General features: G+C 45.1%; 1 protein-coding gene across 3 annotated transcripts in view; it reads left to right on the plus strand.

The window, feature by feature from the left end:
- SPAG6 (sperm associated antigen 6) overlaps positions 1–19,478 on the plus strand; it is a 59,802-nt gene extending 40,324 nt beyond the window's left edge. For 2 of the 3 annotated variants that reach the window (XM_030010070.1, XM_030010071.1), the window contains exon 11: positions 6,325–7,737. In XM_030010070.1, the coding sequence (XP_029865930.1) occupies positions 6,325–6,406 (82 nt within the window). In that variant the 3' untranslated portion in view covers positions 6,407–7,737. Of the gene's footprint in view, positions 1–6,324; positions 7,738–18,271 lie in introns of those variants that run through there. The other variant, XR_003922803.1, reaches the window with a different exon arrangement.
- The last annotated feature ends 2,086 nt before the right edge of the window (positions 19,479–21,564 follow it).

Here is a 21,564-nt window from a genome sequence, read left to right on the forward strand (position 1 = left end):
TGGAAATCAGTAGAGGATCAAAAATGATGGATATACTAGAGTGAATATGAACAAAGAGGGAAGGGAGTTTACTGAGTTGGGTGAAGTTAATTTTTTATGACTCAAGCAACATATAAAATTTGGAAAAAACAGCTCCCATTTGTAGTCTGCTCTGATTTTTATGTAACCCCTCCCTGTATACACATATGTACACACTTGCAAGCATGGTCAACCAAAACATAATTGTAACAATTTCTGTCTTTGCTTTCACAAGACTTGCCTCTCTAAAGCATCTTTAGTGACTGAAGGAGAGTGGGTCATTGGCAATTCCTCTGCTCACTAACTCTAATGCCAACTTTATGGTACTAATTTCCATTAAGGTCAGCAGCACCCACCTGATTTCCATTGCAGTGAGAATCAGACACTGGATCTGTATCACCTGTACTCCTTTGTGCTCAGAACAGCTCTGCTTCTTGCTGGAAACAAAGCTGAAGTGATAAAACGATTTTTTTCTTCCCCAGCAGTGCTTCAAATGAGGGAATGGTAGGAAAATCTTTCTAGAGCTTTCAGGGAATGGCTCATGCTCTGTGTTGGAGACTGAATCCCCAGCCGCACAGGGCATTAGGTAGAAAGGAAGATTAGAAGAATCAGTAACATACTGGTGTTGCAGCTATTACCTGTTTTGGGAAATTAATATGTAAGGAGGCTTCAATTTTTCTATCTCCTTTCATGAGTAATACCTCCTTGCTGTAGCCATCTCTGAGTTTGGTCATGGGGCTTGTCTCTGCCTCCTGCTTTGGGGCCAGGCAGTTGCATCATTTTGTGTTTATGCTAATGTAGTCGTGCCATGGGAATGTTTGGCAAAATTGCTGTTTAATCTACAATATAAGAATGCTTTAGCAGCTGTTTTATAGCAGTTTAACTACTCTGACCTAAATGACTGTTCTTAAGAGATTGAAGAGTAATTGAAAAGGTGAAAAAGTCCAGGACCGTCCTCCCTTTTTTTTTGAAATGGCTTTATAAACAATTTGAGTTCCTCTGCAGAATTCAGATGAGAGAGAAAAGAATGCCAGTTTACTGGGACTTGTTCTCTGACCACCTGAGAAAAATGAGGTTTTCATCATCTGGAGTTATAATAAAACGTGATCTCAGCTGGATTCCTTCTGTGTGAAAATAGACAGAGCTACATCATTGCACACCTGAAGGAAGGACACAGGACTACAAAAGCAATCTGAAATCTGGATTTTTGCTGCTCCTCAGAGACCACAAGTAATTTTCTGTAATCTTAATGAAAATTATTTGAATCTTGAAGGAGGGATATACATACCTCTCCCTTCCCCTCAACCTGAGTAGTGCAAAGGACCAGAGCTAGAGATCCTTTTATACACAGCTTAGTCACCTGTCAGGATCATAGTGTGAAAACCCTTAGCAATAGCTGTTGAAGGAACTGAAAAAATCCACAAAACTAAAAGGTAATTTGGGAAAATTCACTAGTATGCTAATAAAACTTCAGATGAATGTTCATCTGTTGCAGATGAATGAAATGTGGTGCTAGTGTGTTGGAATCCTGGGGTGATAGACACATGAAGAATACATAGAAGATGGATGTTAGTTAACTAGTGCTGCAGACAGGCCGTCCTACTTGTCTGGGGAGCGGGTCCTGAAAACCCTCAGCCAGGCAAAAGCTTTTGTTGATTTGAGGGTGACTGCACTGAAGGAAGGTTCCCGGGCTGGGGCATATGGCAGTCAGATGACAGCGGCGCAGCTCCCGTGATGTGCTCTGGACTGGTGGAATGGTTAGATGACAAAACTCTGCAACTTCACACAAGTGCGGTGTAATTTGAAGCCATTCTGCAGGGAAACCATGGGCAGCAAGTACAATTTCTAAGCCTGATATAAATTCCATCCTGTTTAACTGCCATCAGTTCTACTGCTGCAGATTAGCAAACCAAGTGAATGAACAAAGCAATGGAGGGATTTGATCTGGCTTCATAATGCGATTGAAAAACTCCTCATTAGAAGAGCATTTTCCATAGCCCCAAAAGCACAGCACTGAGGTCTTTGCTGTCTTCTGTGCTGTATTGTTATGCCCTGAGCAGGCAGCTCGTCCATTTGCCTCTTTCCCTTTCTCCTACTGAACGAAACAGTGGTTCAGTCACTTCTGGATTTCCTTCATCTTGTCTCTCTGTCTTTTTAATTCTTTCATTTGCTTTAACTCAAATTCACTGATGCACGTATCTCCTACATGACTTTATCTGTGGGAGAGATGCAAGAATTTCTCTTTTAGTTCCTTCCAGTGCTTTTCCAGATCTCAGGTACTCCTGTTCCTTGATTCCAGGTTGTGATGCACTTAAATAATGTGTCCTGTGTTTTTGTTTGTTTGGCTAATTACTCTTCACATCTCCTCCTGCCCTTCTAAATTACCACTCCACACACTGCTTGTCATAGTTCACACTCCTTTTGTTTAACTTTGCTTTTTCCAAGGCTAGTTACTGAGTCTTGGCAGAATTGTTACAGGATCTCACAAACAGCTGGTTTTTGCTGTGACAATAGGCTGATGTATGCCTTGAAAGCGAACACGCAGGCCTGCATATTAAATGCTTACAGTGTCGTGACAAGCACAACCAATTTTTTGAAATCCTTTAAAAAAATTAAGGTGGAGATTAAAAATAGGGAACGATTGAAAAGAAACATTCTCAAACTGAGGGGCAGGCGTGCTTGCGATGAGCCAGACAGTTATCAGCTGTGAGGAAAATCTCAAAGAAGATCTCTTGCAGTGAAAGACTTCAAGAGGAGAGGAAAACACCACGGGGCCCAGCACGTCCTGCGCATAGGCAATGTAGCATGTGGGTGCCTGCACAATTTCTGCTGGGTTGTATCCCAGTGAAGGGATCATGGAGCAAATGCAGCTCTACTTATCCAGCAAGACAGGGTGTTCTTATTTTACAGAATTCATTTATTGCTTCAAATAAACTTCTATCAGACAACTACATCGTGATCACTCTGAGCATGTATTTTAATGACTGCTTTGTTTTAAAGCTGTGGGGAGTACGCTACTGCCTTCATCCTTCTCTCTTCCCTCTGTATCTTTCCTCCACCTTTCCTTTACTTTTCCCCATTAATGTTTGATGCACACTATAAGGTATGTCTGTCGGTGGGTATTACTTTCACCAGCTTTTCTTTGCAGTAGTATGTCTATAAATGGCAGGCAGCATCATTCCTAATTACATGTTGCCCCCAGATGCTCCATGGGTGATGCTGATGGATTGCTGTGTGGGTGGTGTTGAAGGGACTGGGGGAGGGGGAGCTGGGATGCAGCTCCTCTAAGTGGTAGCAGAGGTCTCTTTTCAGGCTGGGCTCGCCAGTCCTCGCTCAGTAAAGTGAGCTCGGGAACCTCGGAGGTGTGCATCTGGGCATCGGAAAAGGGGACGTGATGCAGGACAGGCTTCGGGATACAGCCCAAACAAACGGGGAAGCAGGAGGAGGTGGGAGAGACAGAGAATTCACCCTTTACCTATCACTGCAGAAACCACGGAGGCTGACAGAATACACAAGCTGCTAAATCGTGCTTTCTTGTTTCAGTCCGCCCCCCCCCCGCGGCCCCTGGTGCTGTGCCGGGCGGTGGGTGCTGCAAGGCAGGGCCTTGGCGGCAGGCGGGGGGCGGCCGCCCCGCCGGCTCCAGGGGCTCAGCTTCTTTCCTGCGTGGGATTTCTGACGGTGACCGTCCGCACGGGTTAAGATAGCCCTGTCACGGCCGAGGGCAGACCGTGCTCTGGATCTGAATCAGGCCATTTTTGGCTACCAAAAGCGTGGCTGTGGAGCTGGCGGACCGAGCCACCGAGTTCTACCAGTCGCCTGCTCCGAGGCGGTGGGTAGAGGAGAGGCAGGAATGAGCATCAGCAGACCCTGCCTTTAAAAGGGACAGGCCTTCCTGCAGCGCACGGATGGACGTGCCTGCACCAGCAGACTGAAGAGGAAGGATGGAAAGCTGAGTGATCCTGGCCCTTGAAAGGCTGCTCTCCAAACCCCAGAGAAATCCAAGGAAAGGTGAGGCAGTGGAAGCAGGGATTTCCAGTCAAGTGTCTGTCGTTTTTGCACAGACCTTTCCTCTTCAAGGGCTGCTAATGGAGAAGGAGGAACTGAGAGACTGCACGTGTGTGAAAGCGCATCTACAATCTGTTTCCTTCTGTCTTTAACTGTCCTGTGGTCCTTGAAGGGTTTTATATTTAGCGTGCTTAGCAGGTCAGCCTGCCAGCAGGTCAGCTACTAGGGAAGACACGGATGGAGGCAGGCAGTACTGGCTTTGGGGACTGAAGTAATTGGACTCCATGGGTTTTTACATCCCAAGCTTAGTGCCAAGCCGGGAATTTGCCCCATCAGAATGTGCGCTGAAACTAGGAAGTGTCTTGGGACGGTGTGCAGAAGTACATTTAAGAACTTAAGACATTAGGTGCCGCATCAGACCAATGATCCATCCAGCCCCGAGTCTGCCTCCAACAGTGGAAAGAGGCAGTGCTACCTACAGCGAGCAGGTGAGCCTGGTCACATCCTGTGGCCCGTCCTCTCTGTACTCCCCCAGCATCCCCAGCTGTTAGATTTGGATGTTAGAAGCTCATCACTGCCTAACCCTTCTAGTATCTGCTTATGGACCCATTGCCCACTCACTCCATTTTATGAAGCCTTCTAGAGTTACTTGCCTGAAAGAACTTAGTGTCACATACAAACTTGAGGACTACACTGTACGGTCCCCTCCAGGTACTCACTGAAAGTGTTGAGTAAAGCCAGTCCCACCATCAATCCCACAGCAGGGAGACCTTGCTGATGCCTGTTCTCCACCCTGAAAAGTGACTATTAAGCCTTATCTTTTGCTTCATGTCCTGCCTCCAATTTTCTGTCTGCAAGAGTCTCTCCTCCCATCCTGTGGCAAGTTAGTTTCTCTGATAACCTTTGGTGTGGAACCTCATCAAAAGCTTTTTCAAAGTTGGATGGTACTGTGTCTGCCAGACTCACTCTCCATCTTTACTGACGCACTCAGAGAACTGTGGTGCGTTGGTGAGGCAGGGTTTCTCTCTGCAGAAACTATGCTGCCTTGTTCCCAACAGACCATGTTTATCCCTGTCTACAGTGACTTTATTTTTTTAGACTCTACTGCCATTAGCAGGCAAAGTTCCTGGTCTGCAATTCCCAGGATCCCTTCTAAAGTCCTTTTTGTGGCCAGGAGTTGCAATGGCAGCTTGCCAGCCCTCTGGCAGCCTGGTGCTTGCCATGCGGGGTTACCCTCCCTGTCTCACGCAGCCTGAGGCTGAAGGCTGAGGATGAATGGTAGTCAGGGACAGAGCCAAGCTTTACTCAGGAGTGGAAACCACCATCCAGAGAAATGTCAGTAACTCATTTTTTTAACTTCAAAACTGTTGTGGTTTAACCACCGAAACCAGGACAAAAACACATTTGGTCAGCTTCTCAAGTGAGTACTTATGTGCCAGTTATTCTTTTCCACTCTTCCCTCCATAGGGACAAGGCATTTTACATGGCTTCTCATACAATGGTCTGCAAAATACAGAGAAGGTATATAGAGATTAGGTGATAACACAATTCCTGTCATAGGTCTCATACCTGCTATTGATATATAATTGGTAACTGGTGGGATATTCCCTATGGTGTGACAGGAATATCTGCATTGGCAGTTTATTGGAGTAAAGGGGGAGAGAGAGACTGTAACTCTACACTGAAATCGTATAGATTAGGATTTAACAGAAGAAACGAGCACAAAACTGAAGAACATGGCTAAATACAGACCCTTTGGGCTAGAGAAACACCACAATGAAAAATTTTTGGCCCAACTATTAAACACAGGTATTTCTTACATGACATCTGATGAGGGACAAATGCTGCTAAGGAGGATCTGAGAGGATCCAGCTCGGGAAAGAGGCTGGAAGGCAAGGAAGCCTTTTTTTGTGCCTACTCACAGGCAATGCAGTTTTGCAGGTAATGCTCTTTACTGATCATCACCAAGATCGGGAGAAAGGAAAATACAAAACCAAAAAAGAAATAGTGAACAGAAAATAAAAACACAGGAAGCAGCAGTAAAAGATGTCAATTTTTTTGTTGGGCTCAAAGCGACTGCCGAGGAGCTTTGTACTGGGAAGAGAAAGTGCCGCAGCAGGACAGCAATGCTTGGCTTGGGCAGACTGTCATATCTGTCATCATTATAAGCACGGACAGATGATGATGATCTCTCCATTCTGTTTCTGGTTTTTCTCAGTCTCCAGAGACGCTCATCCAGCTGTTTTCACCACAAAATTTATTCAGCTAATTTGTCCACTTTCCTTTCTTTTTTTCTTACAGTGCTTCTTACCTTCATCAAGCTGATAGCATCTTCTCTGTGCCCACTGCTACTTTCAGCCTTGCCTGTTCCTGGAGGTGCTGACTACTTTCCAGTGCCTGGTGGTGTGTTACTGTCTTCCTCCTGCACTGCTTTTCAGCTCGTCTTTCCCGCACAATGTGGCATCCCGCACCACGCGAGGCAGGGGCAAGGCAGGGGGAGAAAAGCAGGCAGTGACCGGGGGCTCTTTATGTGGGTCACTTCTCATAGATACAGGCTTCTTCCTCTCCTCTTATAGTTCCCTCTCTGCACCCATCCCTCAGGTACTGACCCCACATTTATTTTCTAGCCTGCAGCAGCAGTGTGTCTAAAACCAGGCAGCTGACAGCACAGCTCGTTCAACTACAGCTATAAGATTTTGAAGACAAGCAGGTTTCGCAAGGCTACAGCTGAAATGAAAGAATTTCTAGAAGCTGGTTCCGCTCCAGAGTTTTTGGAGAAGATGTGTATGATCACCGATGCTTTCCAGTCTCGGATTTTGGTAAGTGAGTTGAAGAAAGGTACTCTAAGTCCTTTTTTTTTTCCCAAATGATAACTAGGATATAGCAATCGTACCCGAGTTATGTAGTACTCCGCACCCTGAGCTTGTCACAGCCTGTGTCTGAGGAGGACCACTCGGAATGAGATTTACATGCAGGCATTTGATATAATTTGAAACAGACTGAAGCTCAGTATCAGGGCATTTCACGACATGCAGAGCCTTAAAATTTTGATAGAAGTCATCTGGGGACCTGCACTGACAGCGTGCAACCCTTCTTGCCAGAGTTGTTCCTACCTGCTTACTGCAGCCTGTGAAACAAACCACCACCCATGCAATTGCAGTGCAGAGACAATGCCGCTGTGATGGATGATGTCCAGGTGTGACCCTTCACCTGTTACGGTAGCCAAAAATCTTTGCGGGAAGAGTGCATGATGGAAGATTATGGGATAATAAAATAAAAAAGATCAATCAGGTGAAGGATTCTGTTGTTAAAAAAGTATTAACTGTTTTTCAAATACACAGCCATCTGACAGGCCAGGCCACACCTAAAAAGGCTAATGATAAAGCCACAGTTGGCTGGAATGATTCAGTCCAAAGGGCAGGCTGGTTTGTTGGCAAATGCAGAGCATATCTTCAGTAAGCTGCTACAACGGATGCAAGAAACCGAGCACACAATCTATTATCAAATGCATGGTGGAAACTTGACATTTCAGCAATGTAATACACTTGTTTTTCCAGCAGCATGAGACTAATATACTCCTTTTCTGTGCTTGATGCAGCGTCATTCACATCTGAGCAAAATAAATGGGGAAGAAGATGATTTTGGTATCTATTCCTGGCATTGCTAATTTTAGTGCCACTAAGGAGAGGGATTTTTTTCCTTTTTTTTTTTTTTTTTTGAGAAAATGTAACAAAGCACATGAGTCTTAGAATAAAAATAATTGTGAAGGGCAACATCGCTGCTGTTTCCTTGATACTGGCACTTCAGTAGCTGCTGTACATCCCTTATGTTGTCTGGAACAAAAAACAGCCATCAAACTCTGACACAGTGGCATTATGAAATCTTTCCAGCTCCTCTGAACCCCTAAAGCAAACCAGGGTTTGTGTAGGTGAAATAAATATAGAATGACCATGAATGAAAGCTTCTTAATTCAGCCCTATCAGTACAAAAGATTACTTCTTTAGTCTAATTTCTATGCTGCGTGCAAGAGGGTTTGAATCCCAATTTTGGAATCAGTTGCCTTTTTCCCTTTTGCAACACCTCCTTCTACTGTTGTGGTAGTTCGTAACATACAGATCCACCTATGGAACTAAAATGGTGGAGAAAGGGTTGTGTTTGTGATTTTTTTTGCTTCCAGTCCTACCTTCTCTGAAATGCATGCAGATGTATTTATTTGCCCTATGATATAGCTCCTATTATGTGCTTTGCACCTTTAAATGTGCGAAACATCATGTCTGCCTGGCAGGACCCTGAGATTCAAGATGGAAGAGAGACAGGCTTTGTTTTCTCTCTCATGGAGATTTTGCATTCGGTCTTCCTTTACTGCTACATTGGCTTGTGGAGAGGGTTAGTAAACAACCCCGACCTGTTTCCCAGTTTCCTTACATTTTCTGTACACAAAGAACAAAATGCACATTTTTCCCCTGCACGGGGAAATGCCAGGAAAGGAACATGTACAAAACCTCAGTGCGGGAAGCAGCGTCTCCTCCGCTGCAGAGCCTTCTCGCAGCAGACAGGCAGGCTGAACGCTCGCATTTGAAACTGCAAAACAAAGAAAATAAACTAGCAGGCACACATTCTTGAGTGCCCAAGGACTATTTCTGTTCCTCACCAACCTGCTCGCAGCCAGTACAATAATGAAGGCGTGCTGCTGTGTGGAGGCCCCATGCATATACGACTGCATTTTGCAGTTTAGGCATTTGCCATTGCATTTTCAGATCGTTTCATTTTTCTACCTGATTTGTCCATATTCTAGAGTACAAGAAAGTAAGAATACTACGAAGGTCATGCTTCACCCGTGGTAGGTTACTGGTTAAATTGGTTAAGCAATGATCTGATTTTGTAACTTGTTCCACATGAGCAAGTGAAGGGGCTGCAGCCAGCAGGGAGCGAAGCTCTGCTGTGTCCGATGGGGTGCCTTTCCTGCGAGGTGACGAGTTTGGAGCCCTGAGTTTTTCAAGGATAAGTTTCCCTTTCCTCACTCTCACACGGGCTTCAGAAGCTGTATGGTGGCTGCTTTCTGAGGGGAGGTGAATCTAAGGCAAGCCAAAGTGAGTGAAGCCACATTAGTGTTCGGGTTTGTTTGTATGGTCAGAGGCTTACCCATGCTGTCAGTTCTGATGAGTTCATGAAGAAGTTATGGCAATCTGTGGGGAGGCATCCAGGCTTTCAGATGAGGTGTGGACTGACTGTGGTTGGAGCTGCATTCTTTTTTCCCCCATACAAGTGACCTCCTTGGGAAAAAAAACCCAGGACTTATGTCAGAACAGTATTCTGCATTCATTTAATAGAGATGCAGCTGCCGTGTGTGTAGATGTATGTGTACATGGAATAGCAGCGTTCGTACCAACATCCTCCCTCAAGAATCCTGTTGCGGGAGGACAGTTATAAATAACTCTTTGGCCACTATAATTGTTCTGCCAGTACAAGCTGCCAGAGAAATACATTGACTCAGCACATGCCTGAACAAGATCCTTCCCCAGGCAGCACCTCCCACCACATAAACATCCCCACAAAGTTGTGTAGGTGCCTGGTGGGGCAGCGAGCCCCATCTGGCTGCTGCTGCAAGCTGGCATAAGCCAGGGCTGAATCAAAATTAAAGTTTGTAAAACATACGGAAGATTAAAAAAAAGCATTGCTTAGGCTAGTTAATACTTTTTCAGTACCCCCAGTTATAATTCTAACTACTGTTGCAAGAACTGCAAGTGCCTTTCCCCCCAGTGGTACTCTGGGTGTTTCTCATGGAGAAATGGATGTTCTTCTCCAGCCACTCGCACAGAGCCACACTGGTCTTTACTGAGCCAAGTAAGGTGATCTTGCATGTGTTCACTGACAAGTGGAACAAAATCGTCCCCCGTGCTAATGTTCTTAATGTCTGCTGCTACAGTGGTTTTTATGCCTCTTCTGCCTGCTACGGTCTTACCAAAGAAAACTCCCTGGCTCCATACCAGGTAGGAGGCTACAGTCCAATTTTTTGCTGCTGTTCCTGGAACGATATTAATTCTTTTTGATAATTACATGGGAGATTCTTTTTCTTATTTTAAAAATTACCTTAAAAATAATAATTAGGAAGCTGTCATTATTCTATTTTCAAAGCAGATTCTACATGGAATAAAGGACCTAGAGATGTGATTTGCTTTTTATCTTTTGGAGCACCAAAAGATGGCTATAAATGAATTCAAATGTAATTTTCATGAGAAAATAATTCCTCTGTTATACAGACCCTATTTGCTGTACTTCTCAGGGCCTGTTTTACCTGTGTAATTTGAAATTATTCAGAAAAAAAACCTGCCTTTTTTGTTTGTGCAAATTTCAGTTCTGCCTTTTTATTCTGCTAATTCTGTGTCTGAGACTGCTTTTTCTACTATTATTAATTCCTACAAGTAATTGTAAAAGAATTATATCTTCAGAATATCACTCTCTAACTTTCCAAGAACCTGTTTGAACATAGGCAGTATGTTCCCTTAACCACATGGCTCCATTTAAACCAGTACAATTGCTTGGTAGGTATGTAGGCATACTAGGGTGCTATTCTTACATTGCTGTATCTCTTTCTTCAGATGATGATGGCATAACATATACTAAGGCATCATACCTTTATATGAGGAAAATTGCATATGCAGTAAATGTTTTACCAGTATAACTACTCTGGTAAAATAAAATTACACCCTGCCTAATTATAATGAAAGAATACCAGGGTGTAGACCAAGACTCACTGGTTAATTCTTTATTACAGTATGTTTCCAGCTGCAACAGAATTTAAATATCACATTTTCCATTGTGGGTTACTTTAATTTTTTTCCATAATGTCACGGATTTATTATTTCTAAATGCAATGATGACATAAATTACAATGGGAACATTTTTATCTTTGCCCTGTCTTCAGTAGAGACAAACCTCTATAAGTCAAACAGTGAGCATTCAGAAATGAGCTTATCTCTGAGGTTAAACAAGGTGTGGCAACCTTGACATGGGTGTCCTGCATCAAGAAAATGTCATTTTTTCCAGCCCCTAATAGTCGTCCTCATTCTGTAATGTGAAGATAGTTTTATAGCTGTGTATTTACATATTTTTAGCACAGTCATATACTTTGTTTTCAATGGAGATGTTATATTTAGAAGTTTCTCAAAATGTGGAGCATGTGTTAAATTTCTTTTGCGTAATCCATCAAGACTAATTTGATTTGAGACCAGTGCCTTTTTTTTCCCCCCCATCTGTTTGGAAAAGTGCAGTTGTAAAGACATCAGTCATGTAACACTTTCTGTGAAACAGCTTTACTGACAGTTGGGAGTTGTCAGTAACCATGTGGATTTCAAGCTCTCAGTCTGGCTATGATGAGAAAAACCCCCTGACACATAATTTCCACAGAGCCACAGAATTTAAGGCCGGAAAGACCCAGCGTGATCATCTAGCTGACCTCCCGCTTAGGCAACCCAGGGATAAGTCATGTTTCAAGCCTAATAGCTGCAGAAAACACCAGCTTTTGGGACAAACGTACACTCAATTTAATAGCATTTGCTCGTCAGTCAGCAGTAATTTATTTCAATAGTTAATGACTGTTATTTAGTTCATATATATGTTGTGTACATAACTGTGGCTTGTTTCTGTTTCAACTGATCTAGCTTCAACTTCCAACCTTTGGGAAAGCTTTAAGAGATGCTGTATCTGTGTTCCTTGTCTAAATGCGCAGAGACCAAAGCCTGTGTTGGGTGAGGGTAGAATAGGCAGATGCTCCAGGCAGCAAATTGCTGGAAGCAGCAAAACAGATCTGCAGAGGGAAAACCATGTCCCTGCTGCCCGTGCCCACAGCCCCGCTTTGAGTTTGCTCCCTCAGCACTGGGGCAGAGGCAGGAGCAGGGCTTGCAGGGCTTGGCATGGGCTTGCAGGGCTTGACACAGGCTCGCAGGGCTTGCTGGCCCTGCCTGTGTGTGGGAGGTGAAGGAAAACACGCCACAGTGCCTGTAAAAGCTCTTTCCCTTTCAACTAGGAAGCAGCAAAACTCAGGTTTGCCCTTATGCCGCTGAGAAATGTGCAATTACCTCTCTTCGAACCAGTGCAGAAATCTCCATTATGTTCACTTTTGAAAAGCTACCATACTGAAATGTTTCAGTCTCTCACCATAAGACATTTTGTACCCTCTAAGACTCTCTCCTTTTCATTTGTATTCTGCTCAGGAGGTGGCCAGCAGAACAGCCCACGAGGGCTGATGTCAGAGGTGACGTAACCTACTGTGTCACACTTGGCGTTTCCTTTTATCCTTGTTGGTGTGCACCGATCTTTGTATATTAGCTCCTTTTGTGACAGCAATATGCTCTGCAAATTCAAATTCATTTACTGTGCTCACCAAGTCTTTTTCCCTAACCTCTGCTGATCAGCATGGCACCTCTTCTGCTGTAAATCTTACATCGTTGTAAATGTCTGAGCTTGCTTTTGGCTGCATTGGAAAGCTTAGGGTTTCACTGTGCCAATGCAAATGATCAAGTTGACTCTTTGGGTTGCAATCTTTCCTCCTTGTTATTTACTGTTCCCCCGATCTTGGAGTTTTTTGAAACATTACTCAGGAATCACTGTATAGTTTCTCCTAGTGCAGTGCAAAAACAGGAAATAGTGCATATTCCGCTACCCTCTTCTTGCAAATTGGAAACAAATCCACTTAATCTTATTTATAATCATATTTTGTTAACATTTCATACAGTTATTATTTCAGTTAGTTAATTGTAGAATCAAGGGACCTCTGGAGTTCATCTAGTCCAACACCCTGCTTGAAATGGGGCTGTCACCAGCACTGGACGAGGTCAGCCATGGTCCAGCTAAATCTTGAAATATCTCCAGCGGCAGAAGTTCCATAACCTCTCTGGGCAACCTGTTTCAGGGTTACACTGCCTCCTGGTGAACATGTCTTCTCATGTCCATACCTCAGCTTGTGGCCGCTGGCCCCTTTTACAGCCTCTAGCACTAAGAAGACAAGTTTGGCTCTTGTCTGCGTACCTGCCCTTCAAAGAGCTGTGGGCAGCTGTTCCAGCAGCCCTTAGCCTCCACTTGATCAGACTAAACAAGCACAGCTCCCTCAGCTCCTCTCACATCCCTCCAGGCGTCTCAGTAACCCTCCACTGGACCCTTTCCAGTTTCTCCACGCCCCTCTTGGACTGCTGGACCCAAAGATTGGGTGCAAAGCTGAAGAGAGTGAGATAATAACTTCCTTCAGTTTTCTGGCCACTGCCTTCCTAATGTAGCCCGGGATGTGACATGCCCTGTTCAGATGAGAGGACACTGGTGACTCACATTTGGCCTTGTGCCCTCTGTAATCCCCAGCTCCTTTTCACCAGGATGACCCTTCAGCGAGGTGCTTCCCAGCCTGTAACGGATCATGTTTCCTTGCTGAACCTCACGAGGTGTCTGTTGGCCCAGATCTCAAGTTTATAAAGGAGCCTCTGCATTGAAGCTTTGCTGTTTGTCAGTCCAGACAGTTTAAGTCATCAACAAATCTGACTGTGTCATCATCAAGGTTGCTGATGAGGATGCTGAACAATGTGGATCTCAGTACTGACCCTTTGGGTGCTCCTCTGGTAGCTGGTGACCTGCCAGGCATCACCTGCCAGTTTTCAGCCTCTCTTACAGTCTGTCTTTTTAGGCCACACCCTCTGAGCTTCCGAATGATGATGTTGTGTGAGATGGCGTCAAAGCCTTACTAATGTCGGGGTAGATTACACCCAGCGCTTTCATCTTCTTCACACATTCAGTGATTTCATCTTAGAAAGCAGGCCGGTTGGTCAGGTTCAGTTTGCCATCAGTAAATCCATACAAACTTGTCCTTTATGGCCTTGGAAGTGGATCCCAAGAGGGACACACTCACTGATCTTCTTGTGACTGAGATGCTGCTCACCAGCAGATAGTTCCCCAGTTTCCTTTCTCGCCTTTTTCAAGATAGATGAAGCGTTAGACTTTTTCCAGCCACCAGGGACTTCCCCAGTCACTGCAGTTGTCACAGACAGTAGACAGCAGTCTCACAATCACATTGGCCACTTCTTTCAGGAAACGGGTGCTGTCCCTCATGTCCATCTCTTGCACGCTCCCTTTTTGCATCTGGTTTCATCAAGAAGATGCTCCCGTTGCCAATCAGGTCTTCTGTCAAAATTTTATCTTCCTGCACAGAAGGATTGTTTTTTGCTGAGCTCTCAGTAAGATCTCTTTAAAAATCATTCAGGTCTTCTGGGCACGTTTCCACCTCATGGTTGCATCCCAGGGGATTTTATTTAGCAACTCCCTGAGTAAACTGAAGTTTCTTCTTCTGAAATCCAAAGTCGTAACTCTGTCATTACCTTCCCAGCCTTCTTCTAGATCCTGAATTCAGTTACGGTGACAGAAGATAAGCCCAGGCTGATACTGTGACCATGTTCACCACTGGCAAGACAAGCAGACCGTAACCCCCAGCTGGCCCCTCCAGCATTCACGTGATGAAATTACCACTAGCACAGTGTAAAAAGCTCCTGGATTGCCTGCTCAATGCTGTGTTGCACTTCCAGCAGATGCCTGGATGGTTGAAATCCTCCATAAGGATCAGGGTTGGTAAGAAGGACACTTCTGCCCGTTGTCTGTAGAAAGCCCCGTTCACGGGCTCCTCCTGGTCAGGCGTGCTGTGAGAGGCTGCCCCATCTCCAGCAGGACTGTCCTCTCTGCTCCTCACCTAGAGAATCCCCTGGCCTCAGCTTTCCTGCTGGAGCTTGGTACAGTCAGGGAGCTCCTTAACACAGAACACAACTCACATCATTCATGTTTGATTCACTGTGATTCACATCATCTTGATTCATTTTGAATCTCTTGATTCATATCATTCTTGCTTCCTAATCAAGATGTCGCTGATCTTTAACCTTACAGTCAAATGCAGTTGAAGATAAGAAATCTAATTCCTCTTCTTACTATCTGGGCTTGGTATAAAACTGTAATAATAATAATAATAATAATAATAATAATAATAATAATAATAATAATTACATGTATTTCTTTATCCTCAAGCTCTTTGAACCTGACCTGCACAGAATTTAGTGTTCTCCAAGTCAAGACATTTGCACATGATGACATGAGAAAATGGAGCTGTATTTGCCATAGAGCACTGCATTTGCACCCTAGCATGGTGCAGCTGTGAAGGTGGAAGGTATTAGAAGGGGATGTGAGCAAATCTTTGCGGTAATGAAAGTACCACACCAACATTAACATCAGGCTGAACAAGCAGAATTTTTTTCTTTATTGGTTAATCCCCCAAAGCCCCAAACAATCATGCAAAGAATAGACTCTTTTGAATGAAAGTCACACATTAACTTTATGTTTATATTTTGCTTCCACTCCAGTTGAGTGGTTTTTTTCCTCCTTCTCCCATTCATTCATTTAACCAGGAATTTGTGTAAAAGAAGAACACAAGTGAGGATTATAATTTTTTTTTTAAAGCAGAAAGCTTGATGCAGAACTTGGGCTGTTCCTGTTGCCAGAAGGTGCAGCAGCCTGGCTGCACGGTGACTCATGGCCCTGTGCCACATCGCAAATAATGCTCTTATTAATCTCTCCAGGCTTTGTTCTGGCCCCCCTCCTAGCGGTGTCTGATTTCATGGTGCGGCGTAGCCAAAGGTCAGATAAACTACATGATGGCCAGAGCTGCTACTGAAGAAGGAAATCGGAAATGCCTCTCCCAGCAGTTTCAGCAACGAGAATGGAGAGAAAAATAATTTCTTTTACTATTATCCTGCCTGATGTGTCATCTCGTATTGCTGTTTCAGTAGAGGAAAGCTGTGGTACAGCAGTAACGCAGGGAAGCAGCCAAGCCCAGCTCTGTTGCAAATGCTTCTGGGTCTGCCCGGTTCAGTACATTTTTTTCAGCAAAAATGTTCTTTCTTTAGGTGTTTGATCATTTGCAACAACTGACAGTCCCAAGCTAAAAAAGATGCTGAGCTTTGTCTCTAACTGAGCTGATGTCATTGACTGATTCATTAATTACCCACTTTTCCCCAGATTTGATTCAACATACTGTTCACAAAGAGATAACCAGTCACAAATTAGTCAAGCTAAGTTTGATGTGCTTAGTGACAGGGCCGTTTTTTTGTTACCAGTTTCAGATGAGTGATTACTCCTGTGAAACTAGCAAGTGCTTCTTGCAAGTTGTTTCTTTTCCTCCATAGCTACCCAAAGTGTTTTTATTCAAATGAAATGGAGCCCATACGCACTGGGCTGGAGCGCTTTGCGAGCAGCTAGCACGGCCAGATCAAATACGTATGCTTACTGTAAACGTCGCATGGTTTTCCTTGCTCTCCTTTGAACCAAGCTGTCTGTGGTTTCTGGTGACTGCTGCCTTTCTGCTCTCGGCTCTGGGTAACACTGACACATATAGGACTTATCTAGAAAAAGAGAGAGGAGCAGAAGACAACATCACTTCCTGCACACACGGTCCTGTCCGTTTCTATCAAAGGTTGAGACCTCATCAAAGCTCCTTTCAAGAAGCCCCCTGGGTCATATTTGAATGATTTTGGGGTCGAGGGGACCTACCTTTGGCCAGAGAGATGCAGGAGAGCAGTAAGATCATTCTTCTAAAGCTTCATAATTTCATGGACAAGCATTGGAATTCCAGCCTTGTATTATGACCTTCAAAATCACATTTGGGCAAGCCTGTGGCGTGCGGGGCTGTGTTTTCGCCCTGTCACGCGAAGACGCGCCAGCCCAGCTCTCCATCGCTGGGCGAGGGCCTTCCCTTGCAGCAGGGCTCCCGCCGCCCACGTGGGCACAGGGCTGCTGCGGACCCAGCAGTGGTTTCTTCCCAACTCGAGCACATGTCAGTGATTGCACAAAGCACGGAAGAGTGGCGAGACCGATCCAAATGGCCTGCGTTAAACCCGACCTGCGCGACAGCCGGGGCCGGGTGAGGCTTTGCGGTGATCAGATTTTGAGGGGAATAGCCCCCAGCTCACCGCCCCGTTCCTCACCCTGAAGCTCACCCCGTTTCTGCACGTCAGCTCACTTGCTGCACCACGGGCTGTGGCAGGGACTGGGGAGGTGTCAGCAAGGGCCAGCCCTTCTGTCTCAGCCTCCGGTGTCCCCTTTTGTCACCGCCTGTCCCTGATGGGTCTCCTATTAACCCGATGGCTGGCTGGTGGCAAATTGTGGGGGAGCCCTGCCCTCTTTGGTTCGCTTACCCAGGGGGGTTTACTTTGCGGAGAGCGGTTATTACTGGTCCGCTTTTGTTCTTTGTCATTGGTCCTGCCTTATTTTTACGTGGATTAACTGTTAATAATAATGTGAAGCATTAAGCTTTGGCAACCAGCTGAGCTCTGCACAAATCCGAGGACAACGCGGCCGCTGGCACAAGGCTGCTGGCCACCGCGGCAGGCGGCCGGACGCGCCGAGTGCTCGGTTCGGTGGCCGGCATGAGCGGCCGCTTCCCGCCGAGGCGGGAGGGAAGGGCAGCCCAGCACATGCCGGCTGGCGCAGGGGTCAGCGCCGGCCCGGCTCCTCTTCGGCCCCGGGCTTCTCCCAGTGCTGCCCTTCGGGGCTCCTTCCCGCTCTCCCCGGATCCTCGTCATCCCTCAGGAAGGTGGCGGGAGGAGGGGGGAGCGGAGGGATGAGAGCTGGCTTTGCTCATAAACGCCGCTGCTGTGGAGAGAGGCACCGCCACGGGAATGTAGATGGACAGGCAGAGGTGATTAATAGTGATACATATTATTTTAATTGAGTCATGTTTGGCCTCTCGCTTTTGTCAGTACTCGATTTTTTTGCTATTGTTACGGTGTGAATTCGGAATTAATGTAAAGTATAATAAGAATCCCTCAGCTGGCAAATGCAGACAAGACTGAAAATTAAAATGCTATGTAAATCTCACAAGATTAGGGCATAAACTGCAGCAGGCAGTGGAATGGCTGAAGCTTGAAGATGCTGGAAAAACCTCTCTCCACATTATTCCTGATAATACAAAATCAATTTACATTGAATGCATTTTTTCCAAATAACCATCCACCACATGCTATTTGATATTTCTAATGAATGCAGAAATTGGATCTCAATACATTCCAGGGACATATTCTGCAGAGGTTTTATTAGTTCTAAAAATACTTTGTGGCATCGGAGTACTTTTTGTCATTAAAATTGCCAGGTTTTGTGATACAGATACCGTGGAATTGTAATTAAAACGCTGCGGCGCTGGCAGTGGCAGCATTTTGTTTTGAAATCCCAGGTTCTCTCCAATGGCTTTTGAACCACCGTTTATGAGATCTTACCACGCTCCCGCCTTCACCCCAGCTGTGGCTGGGAGAACGGCAGCCGGCAGCAGCCCACTGTAAGGCAGGATGGTGAGGGCGCACAGGACCAAGGGAGGTGGCGGCCAGACTCACGGACAGCACTGAACTCATGCGTACGGCTCTTCCTCGGGGCCACCGCGTCCTTCCCTGGTGCCCCTGAAGAAAAGGCAACAACGAGCGATTAGAGGAGTTTCTCCCAGGTCGGATGCAGAGTACGTTCAGGGCTGCGAACGCCGCAGGGTCCCACACGTGGCGGAAGCCGTTCACCTCGCGCCCTGGGGGGCTGCTTCTCCCAGAAGTCCCAGCAAATCCCATTGAAATGAAGGCATCTAGCACGTGGAGGGGGAGAAATCCCAAAGGGCCTGACGAGGAGATAAGACCTCAAGCGCTGCAGTGCAGCCTGGGCTCACCATCCCTCTGACAACCTAGATGGCTGCCGAGATGAAGCCGCGCTGGCAGTGCGGAGGCTGGATTGCGCTGGGGTTGGGGAAAACGCTGCAGAGCCCTCTGCTTGTAGGTCACCAGCTTAAATCTGCCTCGAGTTATGAGGAGGTGGAAGTCCCCGCGCTTTTGACAGTTGCTTGGAGCTCCATCTGCAGCACTGTTGGGGAAAATATCATTTCTCCCGCGCCGAAGCCAGCCCCAAGCCATTAATTCGCAGTGGCGGCGGGAGAGCGATCTGGCGCGCTGCAGAATCTGACCCACCGTGCGGCAAGAAAGCTCGGCCGGCTCCCGGAGAGATGGGCCTGGGGCTCCCAGCGGGCCTGTGTCAAGCAAGAGCTATTTCTGACGTGCCAAAAGATGTTTTTTATCTCTGCAGATTAAAGCCAGCCTGAGCGCAGAGCTTCCCTGGAAGTAGGCCTCTCCGTGCGGTCTTGGGCGGTCGGGCAGCCCCCCCCCCCATGACTCAGCTTCCTCGTCTCGGGAATTAGGATAATAATATCTGCCCGTGGGAGCTTCATCGCTTACAGCCAGTGGCTAAAATTGTCAAACCAAGTGAGAGAAAAGGGCCACGTATTGTTAGATTTCCCATCAGGATTTGTTTTTGGTTTTTTTTTCTACTTTCCAGTGATAAAAACTAAGTGAATTGAAAACAAGACACCTGGAAGAGAAAAAATAAAAACCCACCGGATCTAAATAAGACTCTATTTGTGTGAAGCTTCCTGTCTTTAACTGTTTTGCTGTGCATATAGGCAAGCAACCCAGCTTTGGCCCAGAGGAAGGTTAAGACCCCCGAAATGAAGGCTATCAGAGGCAAAGTAGAGAGATGAGTTACAAAAGCAGCATTAATATTTTTTTCAAATCCTTTTCAGCTGCAGTTACAGCTCCCATTTATTCTGCCACTGATTAATTTGATCAAACATTGTGAACAAATAATTTGTATTAAAAATCATGCAAGTTCCACCCTTTGCGTAGTTGGCTTCAGGCAGGTATTTATTGGATAACATAGTCTCAGACTAGTGAATGTTGACATTTAATTAATATGGAAGCTTAGCATTGTGAATATGAGGAATAGAAAAAGGCCCAAGAAAATCCTGTGATAATGAAAGGAGATGACAACTAGGTTCTGGTAGTCAGACATTTCTGTTGACATTGAAGGGTCAAATGTAGATATCTGGTGGAGGGCTGCAAATAACACACTGCAGGTCAGGGTTTGCATGTACAAATAGCTCTGTACGACGCCTGACTTATACCTGCTTGAGCTGCTTGCACTCACATTGGCAGTGCTGTGGTGGATATTTTTGTCGTGCCTATACTAGGAAGATGCTACCGAAATAGGGAGAGTGGTATAACGTACTGGTAAAGCGCTACGACTGTGAATGCGCACCACACAGCTACGGGATTGCTTTCCACAGACTACACTGGTAAAAAAAAAGCAAAATTAGGCTAGTAAAACTGCATCTATATTAGGGGATTAGCCACCATGACCTACATACCTACGCCAGCAGAACCCTGTAGTAGCTCAAAAGCACTTGTGTCCTGTCTAACTTGTGACGGGTAACATCCGCCCCCACAAAAAGCAAACAAACTGCAAAGAACTTGATTGTAATAAAAGGAAAGCATTTTATCATAGAAATCTACGGGAACTGTTTCTCTTGTCATGCATAAATCAGGAGCATGAGGTTGCCTGAATTTTCCATTCCATTAACTCCGTAGTTCTTGGGTTGAGATGAAAATAGTTTCAGAGAAAGGAAACAGAAAGAGCTATTCTGTGCTGTACACCAAGGATAGCACAAGGCATGCTAAATCGCCCAGTCACTTTGTTGGACATAAACCTACCACTAACTTCTGTTTATTCTGTGGTTTACCTTAAAAAAGTCATTGTGTTCAGAATCTAGTTTATTGCATGTGCAGGAAGGATAGTATTTTTTCCTTACGTTATTTGGCTTTATAACTAAAGCCCTATACTTTCATCTACTTCATGCTGAAATTTGACAAAAAAAGAGGTGAAAGTCTGTCTTTTTCTCTGTTTCACGTTGAGATTCAACAGAGAAGTTTCTACTGAGTGGAAACAGATATTCCATTAAAAGTCCACTGCTGCTGTATAATTTAAATGCTTTTTCAACACCACAAACTACCTCAAGCCAAACAGCTGGTGTTGACTAAGAACAGTATTTCAGCCTGTTACATGCTGTGATTATTACTTCCCAAACAAGAGTTTATACTTCATTTTCAGTGAAGATTAAATTAATTAGGGTGGCAATGTGATATGGGAATAAGGAGGCGAGTGAAATTAACAGTTTTCACCTACACTAAAGTTTGTTTAATTAACTATTTCCATTTGGAAGTGTTCTTCTGGGACTGTATTTTAGCAGTAATACTTCTTTTTGAGCAAATATTACACTTTGCAGGTCACACAGAAAAACACAAGCTCATCAGAAAGAGTTACTTCCATTTTGACTATGCATGACATACTGAAGGAAAGAAAAAAAATCACACTGAAGAGACTTAAAAACTCTATCTGATCATAGCACGTACTGAAAATTAGTAGTACCCTCCCAATAAGTGGGAAGAATTGTAATGTGTGAAGAGATTGTATTCTGCTCCTTTATTATTTTTGAAGAAATTCCTTTCTCATGTTGCAGGAAAATTGTCACACTAGAGAAAGCTACTAATTCCTTTTTTCTCCATTAAAATGTAGTGAGCATTCGCCTAAACCATCAGTATTATTGCAATGCTTCTTTCTCCACAGATCAGGGATTATTCCTCCATCATCAACAAAGTTTAG

This window comes from Aquila chrysaetos, chromosome 3 (assembly GCF_900496995.4).
Source record: "Aquila chrysaetos chrysaetos chromosome 3, bAquChr1.4, whole genome shotgun sequence".
Lineage (NCBI taxonomy): Eukaryota > Metazoa > Chordata > Aves > Accipitriformes > Accipitridae > Aquila > Aquila chrysaetos.